At 49.8% G+C, this 14,511-nt stretch overlaps 1 protein-coding gene across 1 annotated transcript in view; it reads left to right on the top strand.

The window, feature by feature from the left end:
* The window catches only part of LOC147091419 (uncharacterized), a 127,920-nt gene that overhangs the window by 52,424 nt on the left and 60,985 nt on the right, over positions 1-14,511 (top strand). The window contains exons 3-4 of the mRNA XM_085976776.1: positions 2,035-2,199; positions 12,461-12,554. Of these exons, the coding sequence (XP_085832902.1) occupies positions 2,035-2,199; positions 12,461-12,554 (259 nt within the window). The remainder of the gene's footprint in view (positions 1-2,034; positions 2,200-12,460; positions 12,555-14,511) is intronic.

Below are 14,511 nucleotides of genomic sequence, written 5' to 3'. Positions count from 1 at the left end.
TCAATCTCACTTCATCTTCACTAAACCTCACTCCATCTTCACTCAACCTCATTCCATCTTCACTCAACCTCACTCCATCTTCACTCAACCTCACTCCATCTTCACTCAACCTCACTCCATCTTCACTCAACCTCACTCCATCTTCACTCAACCTCAATGCATCTTCACTCAACCTCACTCCATCTTCACTCAACCTCACTCCATCTTCACTCAACCTCACTCCATCTTCACTCAATCTCACTCCATCTTCACTCAACCTCACTCCATCTTCACTCAACCTCACTCCATCTTCACTCAATCTCACTCCATCTTCACCCAACCTCACTCGCTCTTCACTTTACGCTCTCCAAACTCACTCCAAACTCACTCCAACCTCATTCTTTCACTCAAACTCACTCCATCTTCACTCAACCTCACTCCATCTTCACTATACGCTCTCCAAACTCACTCCAAACTCACTCCAAACTCATTCTGTCACTCAACCTCACTCCATCTTCACTCAACCACACTCCAACCTCACTTCAACCTCACTCCAAACTTACTCCAACCTCATTCCGACCCCCATCCTCACTCCAAACCCCAACCTCACTCCGAACCCCAGCCTCATTCCGCTTCTTATGTCTCTAGCACTCTTGCCTCTGAGTCAGAAGTTTGCGGGTTCAAGTCTCACTCCAAAGACTTGAGCACAAAAATCTAGGCTGAGGGAGCGCCGCACTGTCGGAGGGGCAGTACTGAGGGAGTGCTGCACTGTCGGAGTGGCAGTACTGAGGGAGTGCTGCACTGTCGGAGTGGCAGTAATGAGGGAGTGCTGCACTGTCGGAGGGGCAGTACTGAGGGAGCACTGCAGTATCGGAGGGGCAGTACTGAGGGAGCACTGCACTATCGGAGGGGTAGTACCGAGGGAGCGCTGCACTGGTTGGATGAGACGTTAAACCGAGGCCCTGTCTGCCCTCTCAGGTGGATGTAAAAGATCCCATGGCCACTATTTCGAGGAAGAGCAGGGGGGAGTTATCCCCGGTGTCCTGGGCCAATATTTATCCCTCAATCAACATAAGAAAAACAGAAGATCAGGTCATTATCACATTGCTGTTTGTGGGATCTTGCTGTGCGCAAATTGGCTGCCGCGTTTCCCCCACTACAACAGTGACCACGCTTCGGAAAAAGCACTGCATCCGCTGAGATGGCCCTTGCGACCTCCAGTGGGCATGAAAGGCGCTATATAAATGCAAGTCATAGAGTCATAACAACACAGAAGGAGGCCATTCGGCCCATCGAGTCCGTGCTGACTCTCTGTAGAGCAATCCAGCCAGTCCCATTCCCCTCGCTCCATCCCCGGAGCCCTGCAAGTTTATTTCACTCAAGGGCCTATCCAGTCTCCCCTTGAAAACATTGAGTGTCTCCGCTTCCACCACTTCCGTCGGCAGCGAGTTCCAGGTCCTCACCACTCGCTGCGTAAAACAGTTTTTCCTCAAATCCCCCCCGTATCTCTTGCCCAATACCTTAAATCTGTGTCCCCTAGTCCTTGTACCATCAACTAGTGGGAACAGCCTTTCCCCGTCTAGCCTATCCAAACCCGTCATAATCTTGTACACCTCGATCAAATCACCCCTCAACCTCCTTTGCTCTAATGAAAACAAATCCAGCTTCTCCAACCTGTCCTTGTAGCTAAGATCCCCCATCCCCAGAACCATTCTGGTAAATCTCCTCTGCACCCTCTCAAGGGCCTTCACATCCTTCCTAAAGTGTGGTGACCAGAATTGGACACAATACTCCAGTTGTGGCCTAACCAGCGCTTTATAAAGGTTCAGCATAACTTCGCCACTTTTCTACTCAATACCTCTATTTATGAAGCCCAAGATCCCATATGCTTTGTTAGCCACTCTCTCAATATGTCCTGCCACCTTCAGGGACCTACGCACATTAACTCCCAGGTCCCTCTGTCCCTGCACGCTCTTTAAAACTGTGCCGTTAAGTGCATATTGCCTCTCCCTGTTCCTTCTGCCAAAATGCATCAAAGTCTTTCTTTTCTAACAGATTTAGGACTGGTCGAGCTCCAGGCTTGCACGACTCGGACCAAACGCAGATGCGCTTGTAAGCCCGGAACCTTCTGCAAGCGAGGAATGGAGGATAGCGACACCACATGCAATGACTGCGCGCCCCAGAGCTCCTGTCCGCCGGGGCAAGGGGTGGCCATCCCAGGTACTGTCTGGGGGTTGGGCGCAGCAGGGGAGCACCAGATGCTAGCTGGCTCACGATTATATGTTTCCTGTCTGATCGGGAGACACATGGGGGGGGGGGGGCGGGCAAAATTCGGTTGCCTTGTATCTCCCAGTGTGGTCTAACCAAGGTATATGGAGACCAGAACAGTGCACAGTGCTCCAAGTGTGGCCTAACTATGGTATATGGAGACCAGAAATGTGCACAGTGCTCCAAGACTGGTCTAACTAAGGTATATGGAGACCAGAACTGTGCAGAGTGCACCAAGTGTGGTCTAACCAAGGTATATGGAGACCAGAACTGCGCACAGTGGTCCAAGTGTGGTCTAACCAAGGTATATGGAGATCAGAACTGTACACATTACTCCAAGTGTGGTTTAACCAAGGTCTATGGAGACCAGAACTGAGAAAAGTGGTCCAAATCTGGTCTAACCAAGGTATATGCAGACCAGAACTGTACACATTACTCCAAGTGTGGTTTAACCAAGGTATATGGAGATCAGAACTGTACACAGTACACCAAGTGTGGTCTAACTAAGGTATATAGAGACTAGAACTGTGCACAGTGCTCCAAGTGTGATCTAACCAAGGTATGTGGAGGCCAGAACTGAGCAAAGTGGTCCAAATCTGGTCTAACCAAGGTATATGCAGACTAGAACTGTACACATTACTCCAAGTGTGGTTTAACCAAGGTCTATGGAGACCAGAACTGAGCACAGTGGTCTAACCAAGGTATATGGAGACCAGAGCTGACTGTGCACTGTGCTCCAAGTGTGCTCTGACCAAGGTATATGGAGACCAGAACAGTCCACAGTGCTCCAAGTGTGGTCTAACCAAGGTATATAGGGACCAGAACTATGCACAATGCTCCAAGTGTTGTGTATCCAAGGTATATGGAGACCAGAACCATACACAGTGCTCCAAGTGTGGTCTAACCAAGGTATACAGAGACCAGAACTGTGCACAGTGCTCCAAGTGTGGTCTAACCAAGGTATACAGAGACCAGAACTGTGCACAGTGCTCCAAGTGTGGTCTAACCAAGGTACATGGAGACCAGAACTGTGCACAGTGCTCCAAGTGTGGTCTAACCAAGGTATATGGAGACCAGAACTGTACACAGTGCTCCAACTGTGGTCTAACATGAGGTATATGGAGACCAGAACTGTGCACAGTGCTCCAAGTGTGGTCTAACCAAGGTATATGGAGACCAGAACTGTACACTGTGCTCCAAGTGTGGTCTAACCAATGTATATGCAGACCAGAACTGTGCACAGTGCTCCAAGTGTGGTCTAACCAAGGTATATGGAGACCAGAACTGTGCACAGTGCTCCAAGTGTGGTCTAACCAAGGTATATGGAGACCAGAACTGTGCACAGTGCTCCAAGTGTGGTCTAACCGAGGTATATGGAGACCAGAACTGTGCAGTGCTCCAAGTGTGGTCTAACCGAGGTATATGGAGACCAGAACTGTACACAGTGCTCCAAGTGCGGTCTAACCAAGGTATATGGAGACCAGAACTGTGCACAGTGCTCCAAGTGCGGTCTAACCAAGGTATATGGAGACCAGAACTGTGCACAGTGCTCCAAGTGTGGTCTAACCAAGGTATATGGAGAACCAGAACTGTGCACATTGCTCCAAGTGTGGTCTAACCAAGGTATATGGAGAACCAGAACTGTGCACAGTGCTTCAAGTGTGGTCTAACCCGGGTATATGGAGACCAGAACTGTGCACAGTGCTCCAAGTGTGGTCTAACCAAGGTATACGGAGACCAGAACTGTGCACAGTGCTCCAAGTGTGGTCTAACCAAGGTATATGGAGAACCAGAACTGTGCACAATGCTCCAAGTGTGGTCTAACCAAGGTACATGGAGACCAGAGCTGTACACAGTGCCCCAAGTGTGGTCTAACCAAGGTACTTGGAGACCAGAACTGTGCACAGTGCTCTAAGTGTGGTCTACCAAGGTATATGGAGACCAGAACTGTGCACAATGCTCTAAGTGTGGTCTAACCGAGGTTCTATAGAAGTTTGGCATAACTTCTCTGCTTTTCAATTCTATCCCTCCAGAAATAATCCCAAGTGCTTTGTTTGCTTTCTTTTAATGGCCTTATTAAGCTGCATCACTACTTTAATACCCCCAGATCCCGCTGCTCCTCTACCCCATTTAGACACTTATTTTCCCAGGCGCCCAGTTCTGGTCACCACACTTTAGGAAGGATGTGAGAGGGTGCAGAGGAGATTTAGCAGAATGGTTCCGGGGATGGGGGATCTTAGCTACAAGGACAGGTTGGAGAAGCTGGATTTGTTTTCATTAGAGCAAAGGAGGTTGAGGGGTGATTTGATCGAGGTGTACAAGATTATGACGGGTTTGGATAGGCTAGACAGGGAAAGGCTGTTCCCACTAGTTGATGGTACAAGGACTAGGGGACACAGATTTAAGGTTTTGGGCAAGAGATACAGGGGGGGATGTGAGGAAAAACCTTTTTACGCAGCGAGTGGTGAGGACCTGGAACTCGCTGCCGACGGAAATGGTGGAAGCGGAGACATCAAGGGGAGACTGGATAGGCACTTGAGGGAAATAAACTTGCAGGGCTCCGGGGATAGAGCGGGGGAATGGATCTGACTGGATTGCTCTACAGAGAGCCGGCACGGACTCGATAGGCTGAATGGCCTCCTTCTGTGCAATTATGACTCTATGACTCTATGACTCTATGAGTACTTGGCCTCTCTATTCTTCCTCCCAAAATGTATTACCTCGCGGTGATCCATACTACATAAGAACTTAAGAAATAGGAGCAGGAATAGGCCATTCGGCCATTCGAGCCGGCTCCGCCATTCAATGACATCATGGCTGATCTTCTGCCTCAACTCCATTCACCGGCCCTATCGCCATCTCCCTTGATGCCCTTACTAGTCATAGAAGATAGGAGCAGGAGTAGGCCATTCGGCCCTTCGAGCCTGTTCCGCCATTTAATAAGATCATGGCTGATCATCCAAATTCAGTACCCTGTCCCTGCTTTCTCCCCATACCCCTTGATCCCTTTAGCCTTTAGAAATATATCTAACTCCTTCTTGAATATATTTAATGAATTGGCCTCAACTGCCTTCTGTGGTAGAGAATTCCACAGGTTCACCACTCTCTGGGTGAAGAAATTCCTCCTCATCTCTGTCCTAAATGGCTTACCCCTTATCCTTAGATTGTGACCCCTGGTTCTGGACTCCCCGACCATCGGGAACATCCTTCCTGCATCTAGTCTGTCTAGTCCTGTTAGAATTTTATAAGTTTCAATGAGATCCCCTCTCATTCTTCTAAACTCCAGCGAGTACAAGCCCAATCGACCCAATCTCTCTTCATATGTCATTCCTGTCATCCCAGGTATCAGTCTGGTGAATCTTCGCTGCACTCCCTCCATGGCAAGAACATCCTTCCTCAGATAAGGCGACCAAAACTGCACACAATACTCAAGGTGTGGTCTTGAAGATCATTTGCCAATCAGACCACCATTCTGCCAGTTTATTAATGCCTCCTGTATTTTGTCACAATCCTCCTCAGTATTAACTACACCCTTCCCAATTCGGAATCATCCACAAATTTTGAAATGTACTTCCACTTCCCGAGTCCAAATCGTTTATGTAACTAATGAACAACAGTGGTTCCGGCACCGATCCTTGTGAAACACCACTTCTCGCCATTTACCAGTCTGAGTAACAACCTTTAATCCCAACTCTCGCTTTTCTATTTTGTAGCCAGCTTGCGATCCATTCTGCTGCTTGTCCTCTGACTCCAAGTATTCTGACCTTCGTCATGGGTCTAACCATGTAGAGCAGGGACCACTGCGATTTACTGTACCTCCATGAGATTCCCATGGCTTCAGTTATACAGGGCATTGGTGAGACCACATCTGGAGTGCTGTGTACAGTATTAGCCTTACACTAAACATCCGTAAGACAAAGGTCCTCTAACAACCTGCCCCCGCCACACAGTACTGCCCCCCGATTATCAAAATCCACGACAAGGCCTTGGACAACGTGGACCACTTTCCATACCTCGGGAGCCTACTGGCAACAAGGGCAGACGTCGATGACGAAGTCCAACACTGTCTTCAGTGTGCCAGTGCAGCCTTCGGTCGCCTGAGGAAGAGAGTGTTTGAAGACCAGGACCTCAAACCCGGCACTAAGCTCATGGTCTACAGAGCAGCAGTGATACCCGCCCTCCTGTATGCTTCAGAGACATGGACCATGTACAGCAGGCACCTCAAAGCACTGGAGAGGTACCACCAAAGCTGCCTCCGCAAGATCCTGCAAATCCATTGGCAGGATAGGCGCACCAACGTCAGTGTTCTCGCTCAGGCCAACATCCCCAGCATCGAAGCTTTGACCACACTCAATCAGCTCCAATGGACGGGTCACATCGTCCACATGCCCGATACGAGACTCCCAAAACAACCGCTCTACTCGGAGCTCCGGCACGGCAAGAGAGCCCCAGGTGGGCAGAGGAAACGCTTCAAGGACACCCTCAAAGACTCCTTGAAAAAGTGTAACATCCCCACCTACACCTGGGAATCCCTGGCCCAAGACCGCACAAAGTGGAGGAGAAGCATCCGGGAAGGCACCGAACACCTCGAGTCTCTTCGCCGGGAGCAAGCGGAAGCCAAGCACAGGCATCGCAAGGAGCGCACGTCAACCCAAGCACCCCCACCCACCCATCCCTTCAACCACCGTCTGCCCCACCTGTGACAGAGACTGCAGGTCCCGCATTGGACTCATCAGTCACCTGAGAACTCATTTTGAATGTGGAAGCAAGTCATCCTCGGTTCCGAGGGACTGCCTAAGAAGAAGAAGATTGGTCTCCTTATTTAAGGAGGGATGTAAATGCATTGGAGGCAGTTCAGAGAAGTTTCACTAGTCTAATACCTGGAATGGGTGGGCTGTCTTATGAGGAAAGGCTGGACAGGCTGGGCTTGTATCCGCTGGAGTTTAGAAGAGTAAGAGGTGACTTGATTGAACCATAAAATCCTGAGGGGACTTGACAGGGTCGGTGTGGAGAGGGTGTTTCCTCTTGTGGGAGAATCTAGAACTAGGGGGTCACTGTTTAAAAATAAGGGGTCGCCCATTTAAGAGAATTTATAATGGGGAATGAGGAAATGGAAGAGAAATTAAATAAATACTTTGTTTCTGTCTTCATGGAGGAAGACACAGAAAACCTCCAAGAAATACGAGAAAACCAAGGGTGTGGCGAGAATGAGGAACTTAAAGAAATTATTATTAGTAAACAAACAGTGCTAGCAAAATTAACGGGACTAAACATCGATAAATCTCAAGGACCGGATGACCTACATCCTAGGGTTTTGAAAGAGGTGGCCATTGGGATAGTGGACGCATTGGTTGTCATCTTCCAAAATTCTATAGATTCTGGAACGGTTCCTGCAGATTGGAGGATAGCAAATGTAACCTCGCTATTTAAGAAAGGAGGGAGAGAGAAAACGGGGAACTACAGACCTGTTAGCCTCACATCAGTAGTTGGGGAAAATGCTGGAATCTATTGTAAAGGATGCACTAACTGGGCACTTAGAAACTAATAGTAAGATTGGGCAGAGACAACATGGATTTATGAAAGGGAAGTCTTGTTTGACAAATCTATTGGAGTTCTTTGAGGATGTAACTAGTGGAGTAGACAAAGGGGAACTGGTAGATATGGTGTATTTGGATTTTCAGAAGGCCTTCGATAAGGCCCCACACAAGAGGTTGGTGAACAAAATTAGGGCACATGGAATTGGGGGTAATATACTAGCATGGATTGAGAATTGGTTAACAGACAGAAAACAAAGAGTAGGGATAAACAGGTCTTTTTCAGGATGGCAGGCTGTGACTAGTGGGGTACCGCAAGGATCGGTGCTTGGGCCCCAGCTATTCACAATCTCTATCAATGATTTGGATGAGGGGACTAAATGTAACATTTCCAAATTTGCTGATGACACAAAGCTAGGTGGCAGTGTCAGTTGCGAAGAGGATGTGAAGAGGCTTCAAGGGGAGCTCGACAGGCTCAGTGAGTGGGCGAGAACATGGCAGATGGATTATAATGTGTTAGTTATCCACTTTGGTAGAAAAAACAGAAAGGCAGAGTATTTCCTAACTGGTGAAAGATTGGGGAATGCAGATGCTCAAAGGGACCTGGGTGTCCTTGTACATGAGTCACTGAAAGTGAATGCGCAGGTGCAGCAAGCCATTAGGAAGGCAAATGGTATGCTGGCCTTCATTACAAGAGGATTTGAATACAGGAGTAAAGAAGTCTTACTCCAATTATATAGGGCCTTGGAGAGAAGGACCTGGAGTACTGTGTACAATTTTGGTGTCCTTACCTAATGAAGGATATACTTGCCATAGAGGGAGTGCAATGAAGGTTCACCAGACTGATTCCTGGGATGGCGCGACTGTGGTATGAGAAGAGATTGAGTAAACTAGGCCTGTATTCTCTTGAATTCAGAAGAATGAGAGGGGATCTCATTGAAGCATACAAAATTATTACTTCTCTGATAGGGCTTGATAGGGTGGATGCTGGGAGAATGTTTCCCTTGGCTGGGGAGTCTAGAACCAGGGGCCACAGCCTCAGGATAAAGGGTCGGCCATTCAGGACTGAGATGAGAAGAAATTTCTTCACAGAGGGCGGTGAATCTTTGGAATTCTCTACCCCAGAGGGCTGTGGAGGCTCAGTCATTGGGTATATTCAAAACAGAAGTCGATAGATTTCTGACCAGTAAGGGCATCAAGGGAGATGGCGATAGGGCCGGTGAATGGAGTTGGGGCAGAAGATCAGCCATGATCCCATTGAATGGGGGAGCAGGCTCGAAGGGCCAAATGGCCCACTCCTGCTCCTGTTTCTTATGTTCTTATGCTCTAAGACGGAGATGAGGAGAACTTTTTTCTTCGAGGGTCGTGAGTCTTTGGAACTCTTCCTCAGAGGGCAGTGGAAGCAGAGCCTTTGAATATTTTTAAGGCAGAGGTAGATAGATTCTTGGTAAGCAAGGGGGTGAAAGGTTATCGGGGCTAGGCGGGAATGTGGAGTAATCGGATCAGCCATGATCTTATTGAATGGCGGAGCAGGCTCGAGGGGTCGAGGGGCTCACTCCTGCTCCTAATTCGTATGTCAGGTGTGGCTGATCGAGTAGCTCTCTGAGTCGGCAGGTTGTGGGTTCAAGTCCCACTCCAGAGACTCGAGCCCAGCGATCTAGGCTGACTCTCCCAGTGCCAGCAGGCGCCGCACTGTCGGAAGGGCCGCCTTTCGGGATGGAGATGTCTGCACCTCTCAGGTGGACGTGAAAGATCCCACGCCCACTATTTCGAAGAAGAGCAGGGGTGGCGGGGTGGTGGGGGGGGGAGCGGGGGAAGTTCTCCCCGGGGTCCTGGGGCCAATATTTCTCCCTCAATCAAGGTCACACAAAAAAAAACATCGATCATCCGGTCATTATCACATTGCTGTCTGTGGGAGCTTGCTGTGCGCTCATTGGCTGCCGCGTTTCCTACATTTACAACGGTGAATGCACTTCGCGAAAGAGCACTCCGTTTGCGCTACAGAAGTGCAAGTCTTTCTTTCTCCCCTAACTAAGGCTGTGTCAATGACACTGGATGAGGACAGGTAGATAAGGTGGTTAAGAAGGCATATGGGATACTTGCCTTCATTAGCCGAGGCACAGAATATAAGAGCAGGGAGGTTATGATGGAGCTGTACAAAACGCTGGTTAGGCCACAGCTGGAATACTGTGTGCAGTTCTGGTCGCCACTGAAAGATCCAGCTTGTTCCCAATGACCTGGGATGGCAGGAATGACGTATGAGGAGAGATTGGGTCGATTGGGCTTATACTCGCTGGAGTTTAGAAGAATGAGAGGGGATCTCGTTGAAACTTATAAAATTGTAACAGGACTAGACAGACTAGATGCAGGAAGGATGTTCCCGATGGCGGGGAGTCCAGAACCAGGGGTCACAGTCTAAGGATAAGGGGTAAGCCATTTAGGACTGAGATGAGGAGGAATTTCTTCACCCAGAGAGTGGTGAACCTGTGGAATTCTCTGCCACAGAAGGCAGTGGAGGCCAATTCATTAAATATATTCAAGAAGGAGTTAGATATATTTCTAAAGGCTAAAGGGATCAAGGGATATGGGGAGAAGGCAGGGACAGGGTACTGAATTTGGATGATCAGCCATGATCTCATTGAATGGCGGAACAGGCTCGAGGGGCCGAATGGCCTACTCCTGCTCCTATCTTCTATGTTTCTATGTTTCTAATTCTGGGATACTTGACTATGTTAACCCTCTCAAAGGAAGGAATTGTAAGAAATAGCTGTTAGATTCAAGGATGGATTTTAATTAATTCTTAGAATAGAGACTGACAACATGCAGCTGGGTCGAATATCAAGCATCAAAGACAAATAGAAGGGATAATGGAATCGTAAAATGCAAGGAAACAAGTAATTTTGCAGACTGCGAGGTGCCACTTCACTAATCAAGCTTCGGAATGTGCGTGTTCACAGCACTTCAGTAGAACCTTTGTCTAAACACGGCTGGTCCTCCCAGGAGATAAGGGTACAAATGAACAACCAACTAGTCGCAGAACACATGAATCACTGTGGCCTTTGTAGTCACCCTGATTGTTCGACAGCTAAGGATAAAACATGCCGGGGGAAAAATGCGGTATCGCCTCGTTTGGGGCGCCATTATCGGTCGTGCGCAGAGTTTGGCGCTAATTATCGCCTCCGACAGCAAACTTGGCTTTTATCGCCCCTGGAGGTGATTGGAGCGCTAAATCAGGCCTCTCTTAAGGCGCAAAGGCCGAGGAGCGAGGCGCTACCTCAGAGCGCTGGCGAAGCAAGGAAGGGCAAATCAAAATTAACCTGCAAAGTGCTGCTCAGTACCCAAAACTCCTTCACACAGCGTTGAATCTCTCCAGAAGTCTCTCTCTCTCTCTCAGAATGCGTGGTGCAAAAATGTCACCGGCAAAAAAAGGCAGGAAGCGGTCGCCTTTAAATAGCGCTCCCCCAGTCCCTTTCTGACAGCATAACACTCCCCTCAACCTGTTGTTGCTAGCGGCAGGCGGTAAGGCAGGGGGCGCCACTCAATATCCGGTCTGGGGCGCTACCGGGGCGTTGCGCACACGACTGACGTCACGATCTGTCGGAGCAGGAGATCGTGGCGGTAGTGTTTAGCGCCGCCGCAAAATGTCTAGTTAATTTCACGAGCGGCGCAAACATCGCCGCGCCCGGGCGCTAGTTGCTTTGCGCCCCAATTGTTGCCCTCTTAAGGCGCTAATGGGAGGCGCAAACAACTGAATTTCCCCCCCCCCCCCGTTTTCTCAAACAATAAACTATGCCGACAACGGGGAAGAGATAACAGCAGGAATGTAGGGAGTAGGATGAAACAACTAACATCTGTGACTAGCATGGTCGGAGGGTACCTGAGTTCGAGGGGTGGGCCTGACTGTTGAGTGACTAACCACATAAATCAATAAAGAGTAACTGTTGTGACACTGTTTGTGCGTGTACGCCCCATTCTGTAGTAGGTGGGCATTGCTTATAGAATTGTATAACTTGAATGAACCGTTACTTGTCCCGCCCTTGTGCACAAGTTCCTCTTCGTTGTTTTAATAAACTCTGAACTTGTCATCAATTCCATCTCCGTCTGAAGTTTCTCCAAATTCGAATCTAACACCACACTAGAGGAAGGATGTGGTTACATTGGAGAGGGTGCAGAGGAGATTCACCAGGATGTTACCTGGGCTGGAGCGCTTCAGCTATGAAGAGAGACTGGACAGGCTGGGGTTGTTTTCCTTAGAGCAGAGAAGGCTGAGGGGGGACCTGATTGAGGTGTACAAAAATTATGAGGGGCATCGATAGGGGAGATAAAAATAAACTTTTTCCCTTGGTAGAGGGGTCAATAACCAGGGGGCATAGTTTCAAGGTAAGGGGCAGGAGGTTTAGAGGGGATTTGAGGAAAAACTTTTTCACCCAGAGGGTGGTTGGAATCTGGAACTCACTGCCTGAAAGGGTGGTAGAGGCAGGAACCCTCACAACATTCAAGAAGCATTTAGATGAGCACTTGAAAGGCCATAGCATACAAGGCTACGGACCAAGTGCTGGAAAATGGGATTAGAATAGACAGGGCTTGATGGCCGGCGCGGACACGATGGGCCGAAGGGCCTCTTTCGGTGCCGTATAACTCTCTGACTCTAAGAACTCTTTCTCCTTATCCTGTTGCAGGCAACCATAGCAAGGACACGGTGTGCGAGAGGTGCAAAGAGGGGACCTTCTCCAACATCTCCTCAGGAACCTGTAGGTGTCGGTCCCACACCAAGTGAGTATCAAACACAGGCGGGGAGGCTGAAAGTTTAAATGGCGAGAAGCTAGGAACAGTGGAGGTCCAACGAGACCTCATCCTTGGTCACCTCGAGAGCTGACTGTTCCAACACTGCCCTGGCCAACCTCCCACGTTCTACACTCGAGGTCATCCAAAACTCGGCCGCCTGGTGTCCTAACTCGCACGAAGTGCCGTTCGCCCATCTCCCCCTCTGCTCGCTGACCTACATTGGCTCCCGGTTAAGCAGCGCCTCAATTTGAAAATCATCATCCTTGTTTTCAAAGCCCCTCCATGGCCTCTCGCCCCCCTTTCCCTATCTCTGTAAACTCCTCCAGCTCCTACAACGCCTCCCTATCTCTGTAACCTCATCCAGCCCATACAAACCCCCCTATCTCTGTAACCTCCTCCAGCTCCTACAACCCTCCCTATCTCTGTAACCTCATCCAGCCCCTACAACCATCCCTATCCCTGTAATCTCCTCCAGCCCCTACAAACCTCCCTATCTCTGTAACCTCCTCCAGCCCCTACAACCCTCCCTATCTCTGTAACCTCCTCCAGCCCCGACAACCATCCCTATCTCTGTAACCTCCTCCAGCCCCTACAATCCTCCCTATCTCTGTAACCTCCTCCAGCCCCTACAACCCTCCCTATCTCTGTAACCTCCTCCAGCCCCTACAACCCTCCCTAACTCTGTAACCTCCTACCACCCATAGAACGCTCCCTATCTCTGTAGCCTCCTCCAGCCCCTACAACCCTCCCTATCTCTGTAACCTCCTCCAGCCCCTACAACCCTCCCTATCTCTGTAACCTCCTCCAGCACCTACAACCATCCCTATCCCTGTGACCTCCTCCAGCCCCTACAACCCTCCCTATCTCTGTAACCTCCTCCAGCCCCTACAACCCTCCCTATCTCTGTAACCTCCTCCAGCCCAACCACCCTCCCTAGCTCTGTAACCTCCTCCAGCCCCTACAACCCTCCCTATCTCTGTAACCTCCTCCAGCCCAACCACCCTCCCTAGCTCTGTAACCTCCTCCAGCCCCCACAACCCTCCCTATCTCTGTAACCTCCTCCAACCCTACAACCCTCCCTATCTCTGTAACCTCCTCCAGCACTACAACCCTCCCTATCTCTGTAAACTCCTCCAGCCCCTACAATGCCTCCCTATCTCTGTAACCTCCTCCAGCCCCTACAACCCTCCCTATCTCTGTAACCTCCTCCAGCCCCTACAACCCTACCTATCTCTGTAACCTCCTCCAGCCCCTACAACCCTCCCTATCTCTGTAACCTCCTCCAGCCCCTACAATCCTCCCCTTATCTCTGTAACCTCCTCCAGCCCCTACAACCCTCCCTATCTATGTAACCTCCTCCAGCCCAACCACCCTCACTAGCTCTGTAACCTCCTCCAGCCCCTACAACCCTCCCTATCTCTGTAACCTCCTCCAGCCCAACCACCCTCCCTAGCTCTGTAACCTCCTCCAGCCCCTACAACCCTCCCTATCTCTGTAACGTCCTCCAGCCCTACAACCCTCCCTATCTCTGTAACCTCCTCCAGCCCCTATAACCCTCCCTAGTTCTGTAACCTCCTCCAACCCTACAACCCTCCCTATCTCTGTAACCTCCTCCAGCACGACAACCCTCCCTATCTCTGTAAACTCCTCCAGCCTCTACAACGCCTCCCTATCTCTGTAACCTCCTACCGCCCCTACAACCCTACCTATCTCTGTAACCTCCTCCAGCCCCTACAACCCTCCCTATCTCTGTAACCTCCTCCAGCCCCTACAACCCTCCCTATCCCTGTAACCTCCTCCAGCCCCTACAAACCTCCCTATCTCTGTAACCTCCTCCAGCCCCTACAACCCTCCCTATCTCTGTAACCTCCTCCAGCCCCGACAACCATCCCTATCTCTGTAACCTCCTCCAGCCCCTACAATCCTCCCTATCTCTGTAACCTCC

This window comes from Somniosus microcephalus, unplaced genomic scaffold (genome assembly GCF_052327205.1).
Source record: "Somniosus microcephalus isolate GS21.2 unplaced genomic scaffold, FLI_Smic_1.0 unresolved_chr3, whole genome shotgun sequence".
In the NCBI taxonomy this organism is placed as follows: domain Eukaryota; kingdom Metazoa; phylum Chordata; class Chondrichthyes; order Squaliformes; family Somniosidae; genus Somniosus; species Somniosus microcephalus.
Note: the sequence above shows the minus strand (reverse complement) of the source record. Positions and strands in the feature narration are given on the sequence as shown.